Here is a 9,565-nt window from a genome sequence, read left to right as displayed (position 1 = left end):
GTTGTTTACATACCAGCCGGCACTTCAACTACCTGTGGCCCTCAGGGGACACGTCAAGTGTATTTATTGTTTCTTTCTGTCTTCACATACAAACTGATCAACCTGAAACTACATTTACAAACTTTTACTGACTCTTCGTCCAAATGGCACAATCTCTTCTCTAGTGTTTATAATGTTTTATTTATATTTTTATATTTTTGTATTTGCACCAAACACACCACAGCAAATTCCTTGTTATCTGTAAACCTACTTGGCAATAAACCCTGATTCTGATTCTGTGATGCTGCAGGATCCATATTAATCAGGTGCTGGAGCCCTGATTAAAACTGGATCTGAACTTTTTCAGACAAAAGCTCATGTGATTTATTCTGAGGGTGAAACGTAGCAGCTGCAGTGAGTTGGATGTGAACGAGTCCAACAGTGTTGTGGTCGGTTGAAGTCGCTCATGCAGACCATCGCTCTGCAGTAATTATTTCACCTGTGTGTCTGTGTGTGTGTGTGTGGTGTGTGTGTGTGTGTGTGTGTGTGTGTGTGTTGCTGTGTAACAGTGTGTGTCCAGTAATCTTTCTATTGTACCTCAGCTGTCTGTGTCCCTCTCTCTCCCTTTCCAGAAATTTCCTCTCCAGCTCCATCGGCCGGCCATGTGTCCAGTAGTGACACACAGAGACACACAGAGACACACAGAGACACACACAGACACACACACACAGCAGAGGGTGAATCACGGAGCCTCCTCCTCTGTCCCCCTCTGACTCCACAGTCCCTGGATCTGGTGCATTCCTTCTCCCTGTCGCCCGCCGGCCCATCGGGGGAGAGAGGAGTAACACACTGGAGTAAAAGAGGAAAACCACCTCACTGCTCTCCGAGTGACGTCAGGCGCTCAGAAGCTTCCACACACACAGACACACACACAGACACACACACAGACACACACACGACAGACACGCTGCTGTCAGCTCCACAGCGATGTGACGCTATAAACACACATATATTTGGATCTGGTGAGGACTTCTTGTAAATGTCGGCGTTGAAATCTCAAACTGAAAGAAAAGTTTGATTCTGTCCAGATCCACAATCCCCAGCTGAATGAACCTCGTCCTGTCCGTCTGTCCCACTCCGTATTAGTTTCACAATCTATATAAAACGTACTGTAAATTTATTAATATAGCTCCAGTTTAAACTGTAAAATTGAAGACAAAATACATTTACAGTTTTATACAAATGTTAACAGGCAAGTTAACGAAGCTGTGATGATAAACCAGGGAAATCTTACCTGCTCTTTTATTGTGAGTGTGTAAGAATTTAACTTTAAGACACTGTTACTTAATCTCAGCTAAACTTTCCTTTAGTAGTAATAGTAGTATTCTTATGATTATTATTATTAGTAGTAGTAGTAGTAGTAGTAGTATTGTGATATTACATCTTGTTCAACAACAATATGATCTGATAAGATAAGATACGATACGATGCAACGTTATTATCCCCACTACGTACAGAGCAGTGAAGGGGAAAGTAAAAAATACAAACATCAGTAATAATGTGAAAAAAAGCCATAAATAATTAAATAACTGCAAATATTATATAAATATTATAATACGTTATACAAAGTAAACAGAGTATATAGTAGGACTGTATGAAAGTAGGATTGGACTTAAAATATACTGAACTTTAACAGACAGAAAATGAACATTGTGAGAAAATATACATAATTAGTACTTTTTAAAATAATTATTATTATGTGTGAGTGAGGATCTAATGCAGTAAATTTAAATACATAAACTTATATCAAATATTGATATCACAGTGACATTAGACCTTTTCTCCCAGAACATGAAGAGTCATCAAAGAGATAAATGAGTGATGATTCTATGATGTGTTGTTTGAATCTGATAACAGCAGCATCCCTCTCTGGCCTGAAGGTGGAAAAAGTGACACCGTTCGAATCCAATACCGCAGCGGTGACATCACTCGCCCACTGTTCCCCCCACGACCAGGAGGCTGCGTCCCGATTGGACGGCGGCTCCGGCCAATCGGAGGGCACGCACATGGGACGCGTTTAAAAAAGGATCCAGCTGAGAGAAGTTGTTCAACATCTGGAGCAGCTGCGACACAAAGAGGAGGAGGACAGGACAGCAGGACAGACAGGGCAGAAGGACAGAGAAGGACAGAGAGGACAGAGAAGGACAGGAGGACACGCAGGGATTTGTTGGGACTGTTTTATTCTCAGTGTTGGACACACAGCGGCTCCTCCATTTTTAAAAACCCTCCTCCTCCTCCTCCTCCTCCTCTTCCTCCTCAGCTGCAGGATGACAACACATTTCAGGAGCGGACCTGCCTTCGGACTTTCTGCCGAGGTCAAGAGTAAAGTGAGTTCACACGTTGAGTCATGTGTTAAACCAGTGGAGCTGGAGATAAACCAGTGGAGCTGGAGATAAACCAGTGGAGCTGGAGATAAACCAGTGGAGCTGGAGATAAACCAGTGGAGTCAGTGGAGGTTTATTCTCAGCTTTAGGATGAATGAACTCTGGTCCTGTGTGAATCTATTTTCTAATTATAAGATATTTCTTATATAGTATATATAGTTTGACATATGTTCTATGAACTAATGGTATAAAACCTGCAGGTTGTAGGATTAATTCTTATGTTTCATCCTCAAACAGAAACATTTAAATATAAAGCAGATATATTTATGTAGAATACTTATTTATTACTTTTACCAATGTCTTTTTTTGACTGTCTTCATCACTGCTGCAACACAGCAAATGTCCCCATCGTGGGACTAATACGAGATTATCTTTACTTTATCTTTATCTTTTCTGATCTTATTGAAATGATTCCCTACAAAAGACCATATTAAACATATTTTATCTATAAAGCATGTTGAGTTTGGCTCATGATCATCATATAGAAGGAGTCCTCACTATGATGGGATGTCCTGTGGGACGACGCAGTGAGCGAGTTGACGGTTCTGGGGCTGAATCAGTGGCCGAGTTATTTGTGCTGTTGTGAAGTGTCGGGGGGGGGCAGTTGGTCTGAGAGAGAGTGACAGATCAGGTCTGACTGAGTTATTATTATTAATATTACTGTTTATGGTTCTGTGAGATCCAACTGATCCAAAGATGATAAAATAATTGTTGTACGACTGTAAAAAACGAGCTTAAAAAGGAGTTGAATAACAACGTGTGAAGGTATTCGTGATATGAAGCAGCCTAATGATGAATATTTCCAAAGAATTGACGAGTGGGTGTTTGGCTCCACTTCATACCACAGAGTAAAAGTACAACAAGTCCTCTATTCACTGTCTTATTTATGTAAAAGTAAACTAGTATGATAGTAGAGCTCATATTTCCACCAAGGCCCAACAGTCTCCTTAATGTAATCAAGCTGCACCACATGTCACACACTGAGAAACAACAGGCCCCTGAATGAGGCTGATGAAGATTAAAATATCATAAAACATCAGATCTGACAGTTTAAAGAAAGAGAAAAATAAATCCCTGGATTTGCACCAAACTTAATAAACACAACCTGCGTGGCAAAGGTAAATATACTTAAAGTATAAAAGAGCTAAAAGTAAAAGTACTCATCGTGGCAGCAGAGTAGTTTTATATATTATAATTTTTGGTTGAAGCAAATTTTAACTTCCTCACATACTGTGTTTTGTTGTTTTTGAAGTATTCAGTGGAGTAAAAGTACAATACTTCTCTCTGAAGTGTTGTGAAGTTCAGGATACAAGCGGCAGTGACAGAAATAGAGTACAAGTACCTCAAACTACAGCCCCAGAGTAAATGTACTCTGAATGTGGTTGTACTCAGCGTGAACATGCAGCTGAAGCTCTGAGCCTCCCGGTGAAGCTGGTGATGAAGTGACAGTAGAATCAGTGTCGGCTCTGCAGGTTCATGACAGCAGTGATGAGTCAGAGCTGCCGACAGAACCGTCGACCTGCGGCTGCTCCAACGCTCATCATCATCATCATCATCTTCATCACCGTTGTTCTCCTGCAGGGGATGTGGCCTCCTCCCTGAATAGTGCCGTCGCTCATCAGAGCTTTAATCTCACGCTGAGGTGCAGTGCACTCTATGAAACCCACATTCCTTTCATTACTGCCACTCAGCAGCCAGCAGGCTCCCAGTCAGGAATGAAGCCCTCAGACTCTGGTTGTTATTTCGCTGCCATCTCTGTTTCCAAGTCGATTATGTGCACGAGGGCCGGGTGGAGCCCTGCGCTCTTTATTTGCCGTGGATCAGAAACGACGTTAGACGCCAGAGAGAAATAACTTTTTACGTGTGTTGAGGCTTCGTGGGTTCAGGCAGCGATGAGGAGTTCCAGCAGCATGACCTCAGAGATGAAGCAGGACGAGCCGGCAGGTACATCGGGAGAATCCGACGGCCTTTTAAGGAGAGGCCGGGCTCCGACCTGCAACTTGAGAAAGTGTCCTCAGTCTAAACAGTTTACACTGGAGTCAAGAAGGACAAAACACTGTCCTGACACAGCGCACATGGACCAGTCATCGATGGAGCGCATCCAATTCCCACTCGCAAAGAAACGACGTGTTGAAATGTCATAATTCACATGTGAGACTCTGTTCTCACAGATTTAAAGCTGCGTTCATGTTACACAAACAAGTTCAGTACAGGCAGGGTTCTGCTGCTCGTGCCGGCTGATGAGAAGCTAACAGTAGCTAACAGTGGCTAATGTTGGTTTTGAATGATGAGACTGATCCATATCAGACACAACTTGACTTTAGAGTCTGTTCATTGACTTCATGTTTCCTGCAGCTGCTGCTTGTGTCTTCATTTCAACTGAAGTCACACATTCTGCTTCTAAAGGAAGATGTCGTTCAAAATGTCGAGTTTCACAACCATAGCTTTTCTCAGCTCCTCACTTATTTTAATTAATTAAAAAAATAATCCAAACCTCTCACATGTAAAATCTCTGGAAACAAGCAGCACTATGAGGATTTTATCTGAATAAAATACATCTACGATTCTCAAAGGTTTAATTTGAGTTGGCACCAACTTGACTTAAACAATAAATAAAGACAGTCAGTCGGCTGCTGACACTTTTTCTTAAGTACAGTACTTTAACCAACTTTCAGGTACTTGAACTTGTGTTTTCATTGGATGCTACTTTATACTTCACTGCATTGCAGATGTTTTTCTACATAAAGTCCCTTTGCCTTATTTACATTTATATATACAACTATGAAAACATTTGATAAGCCTTTACAATACATTTTATTTACACAGATTAAACCAGGTTTGCCAAAGAGATTTAAACAGTTAATTTTAGTAATTATTATTATCTGTCAAATTAGATCCAAAATGTGTGAAGCAGGACTTTGAATCATCTCACACCCCCTCAGATTTATCTTGTGACCACTACAGGCAGGAAACACTGCACTAAGTGTAGTTGTGTAACTAGTGTTACCTCAACCAGTTACTGTCAGAATGAGTACTTTTAGATACTTTCAGTACTTTTAGCTGAATAAACATATGTACTTTGATTCAAGTAAATGGAAGACTTGTTGTGAAGTCTTTTTTTTAATTGTCCCACAGGTACATGTGTCAAACTAAGCTGAGAGTATTTAACATTTCCCTACGATACTTTATAAGCGTTACAGTGAACTTCGGCTCATTTCAGTTGGGCAGGTTTGTCGCTGCAGCCTTACTTGGTCTGGTATGAGCGGACTCTTGTTGTGGCTGGTGGCCGTTCACTGCTCGGTTTAGAGACTTTATCACTCGTCTCTTCTCGTGCACAGTTTGTTTTTGCAGGTCGACCTTTCAGCAAAACGTCCACAGTGTTGGTTTATATGGAGGAACTGAGTGGACGTGCACCGGACATGTTTTAAACATGTTTTTACAGAAGATAACAGAAATGGTCTGAGGTTTTTAAAGGGATATTCTGATGTGTTCGTGCTTCATCCTCCTCGTCTGTGATTTAAAGAAATGTTCTGCAGCTCCACTACCTACAGCAGCCGAATCAAAGCTCTGAGCTGAAGCACCTCGAGTGCAAGCGGGACCTGTCGCTGCTGGCCTGTCTTTATCGGACCTGGTTTGTCTGAATAGTCGACTCGCTGTAAAAGGGCAGATTCTGGAAAACCCAGAGGGGACGAGAGAGAGAGCGAGAGAGAGAGAGAAATGTGAGCTGGGCCAATGGGAGACGGAGACGAGTGCAGACGGGGGGAGAGGGAGTGTTTGGGGAAAGCTGTTTCTCCCAAGTTTGGTGTGATGGACTGGAAGCTCTGCTATCCCTGCTGCTTTGAAAGACTTGTTTGTGTTGGCTGCCGATCCCAGACTGTGAGGACTTATCTGCAGAACGTTCAGGAAGAGGGGACGAGGGTTTGCATGTGTGTGTCTCTGTGTGTGTCTCTGTGTGTGTGTGTGTGTCTGTGTGTGTCTGTGTGTGTGTGTGTGTGTAAGGGGGGAGCAGCCTTAAACCCCACACCAGAATTCAAAGTATTAGGCCAACGTGATTGTGCCAATAAGGAAATACATGGAAAGAGGAGAGAGAAGCCAGCGTGTTTCTCCGAGTAGGAATGTCCACAAGCTATTTTCACTTTTCCTCTTGTTTTCTTTTCATCTCTCTCTCTCTCGCTCATCACTCACTTTTTATTTTACGGTGAGACTCCAGTTACGGAGCAGTTATGGTTTATCATGTTGATTTCATTCCATAACCACAGAACATGTACCGCTCTGCACTCGGCAGGTTTGGGCACAAAACCGAATATAAATCAATAGAAGGTTCTTCTGTTTGACCTCTGACCTCTGTGTCCCCCGCCTCGTCAGCTCGCCGGGAAGTACGACCACCAGAAGGAGGAAGAGCTCCGGCTGTGGATTCAGGACGTGACCGGCAAGAGGATGGGAGACAACTTCATGGAGAGTCTGAAGGACGGGGCGCTGTTGTGCGAGTGAGTGGACGGACGCTGGGAGGACGACACAGAAACGTCCATGATGCTTTGATGATGTCTGTGATCACTCACTGTTTCCTGTCTCTTTATAGGCTCATTAACGTTCTGCAGCCGGGTTCCGTGAGAAAGATCAACAACTCCACTCAGAACTGGCCTCAGGTACGTGGACAGAGGAGAAACAGCATTATTTGTCCTGCTGAGGTGGACGTTTTCCAGAGAGCGCGTGGAACCGTTGGCCCCGGAGACCCAGAGCTTATTTACATTCCATAAAGTCGCTGCCATATCAAACGGAGCCAGCGACATTTATTAGGTCCTAACTGAATAAAAAACAAATGTTTCCTTTCAGGGTTGATTGATGCTCTTTAGAAATAATTCTCCCTGTGATGTTAACGCTGCTGCTCAGACGGAGTCGGACCTTATGAGGGAAAAAGCCTCGAGACGCTTTCATATTTAGCTCCAGTTGTTTAAAGTGTCTCAGCATTTTTACTTTATGGTGTCCACATTAAACTGAGAAGATAAATTCCGTTATCTATATTAATATATAACTCCCAGCAGCCGGTTAGCTTAGCTTAGCATAAAGAATAAAATGGAAGGAAACAACTCTAAAGCACATTTATTCATAAACTAAAAACTGCTCATCCATAGACTGTAAATAAAGATGGGGGTTATGGTTATGATCCCCATAAAGTAAAGCCAATGCATCTCTATTGCCCTCCGGTATAGGTCTGCCTCCTCCATGTTAGCAGATGGGACACGGACCAAATTAAAAAGTACACGTCAAATTAGTTTGGTTTTAATTAGTCATTTTTGAAACATCACAATTGACAGCTGATTGACTCCTGATTGGTCGATAACGTGTCTCAGCAGGACCAGGTCTTAATTTCCCGATAGTGGGAGGAACAAGACACACGTCGTCTTTATTTACAGTCGATGGGCTCACCCTGAATTTACCTTATGAATATATACGACTGGTATCAATCTTCTTCAGGCTTCACGTGTACGTCGGAGGCCGAACAGACGCCCTTCTCTCATTATCTCCGTTTTCCCTCCTCAGCTGGAAAACATCGGGAACTTTGTGCGTGCGATCACAGAGTACGGCCTGAAGCCACATGACCTCTTCGAGGCCAACGATCTGTTCGAGAATGTCAACCACACTCAGGTCCAGAGCACACTCCTCGCTCTGACTGGCATGGTGAGGGCAGCGCGCACACACACACACACACACACACACACACACACACACACACACACACACACACACACACACTGTTGCAGACGTTCATTTACCTGTATGAGTGCTTAGTGTTGCGTCTTGCCACAGTGGTTGTATAATACAAACAATACAAGTATGGAAAGTGCACTCCATCACCGGCCATGTTTCCTTTCTGTCTGTGCCGCCTCGCTCCCTCAGGCCAGGTCTAAAGGTTTCCAGTCCAAGTACGACATGGGAGTGAAGTACGCCGAGAAGCAGCAGCGCCGCTTCGCCCCGGAGAAGCTGAGGGAGGGACGCAACGTCATCGGCCTGCAGGTCCGAGCCGAGTCCAACTGACCGCGTCCCCGGGCTAACGGTGTTCTCAGCTGTTTTAACTCGCTGCTTTTTGTTTTTCGTGTCTAGATGGGCACCAACAAGCTCGCCAGCCAAAAGGGCATGACCTCGTACGGCACGCGACGCCACCTGTATGATTCCAAGATCGGCATGGAGAACCCGCTGGACCAATCGACCATCAGCCTACAGATGGGCACCAACAAGGGAGCCAGCCAGGTGAGGGCAGAGCCTCAGGACTTTCTAAATTAAAGCTCTTTGTCTTCCATTTTATTCAATCAATAAAATCTTAAAACCTTTTAAATGAGATCATCAAAGCTTCTATAATTCTTCTCAATCAGTGGCTTTCTCTTTAAAATCCACTGGGAAAACTAAATATAGAAAAGCAAAGCCCTGTCAGTCGCCTTAAATTCAATCAAGCTGCAGCGATGTTGACTTGACTCAGAATCTAAACCCTTCACCCGGTTCTTCTGTCCCCTTCAGGCCGGGATGACGGCTCCGGGAACCAGGAGGCACATCTTTGACAAGAAGCTGGACCTGGAGAACTGTGACAGCACCACCATCTCCCTGCAGATGGGCACCAACAAAGTGGCGTCCCAGCAGGGCATGACCTCCTACGGCCTGCCCCGCCAGGTCTACGACAACAAGTACTGCGCCAACCCCACCGAGGGCTGCGACAACGGCAGCGAGGCCGAGTTCGACGGCTACAACCAGTACTCGGATGAATAAGAAATAAAGAGATGACTCACGGACAGCCACACTGACCCCACCCCCGCCCTCCATTTTGCTTTGACTCCCGACAAACGACCACGACTGTGACGAGCAGATTTTTCTTCATCACTGACTCGTGCCGTCGTTCCCCCCTCCGCCCATTCGCTCCTTAACAGATTTTTTTACTCTTAGGAAGTAAAACGATAAAGTGTTCACACTGACCTGAATTTAATAACTGCTAAATAACCAAAACACTCAGAAGATGAGATTTAATGACCTTTTCTATTTATAGATTTTTTTATTCTACTGCTTTTTGTGTTTTGTAATTAGAGATTTTTAAATGTTTGTGCCCCCCTCCCGCTCACCTCCCTACGACCTCGAGCACTGACTAAGCTGAGTTT

General features: G+C 43.9%; 1 protein-coding gene across 1 annotated transcript; it reads left to right on the top strand.

Moving 5' to 3' along the window:
* The first annotated feature begins 2,036 nt into the window (after positions 1-2,036).
* cnn1b (calponin 1, basic, smooth muscle, b) lies at positions 2,037-9,318 on the top strand. The gene is made up of 7 exons (XM_035181535.2): positions 2,037-2,366; positions 6,789-6,910; positions 7,003-7,069; positions 7,965-8,102; positions 8,322-8,438; positions 8,526-8,672; positions 8,937-9,318. The coding sequence occupies exons 1-7, from the start codon at positions 2,307-2,309 to the stop codon at positions 9,180-9,182; spliced, it is 897 nt and encodes a 298-aa protein (XP_035037426.1). The 5' UTR covers positions 2,037-2,306; the 3' UTR covers positions 9,183-9,318.
* Positions 9,319-9,565: the final 247 nt, after the last annotated feature.

The sequence above is a fragment of the Hippoglossus stenolepis genome, chromosome 16 (assembly GCF_022539355.2).
Source record: "Hippoglossus stenolepis isolate QCI-W04-F060 chromosome 16, HSTE1.2, whole genome shotgun sequence".
NCBI lineage: Eukaryota > Metazoa > Chordata > Actinopteri > Pleuronectiformes > Pleuronectidae > Hippoglossus > Hippoglossus stenolepis.
The sequence above is the reverse complement of the archived record's forward strand: the minus strand, read 5'-3'. Positions and strand labels throughout refer to the sequence as shown.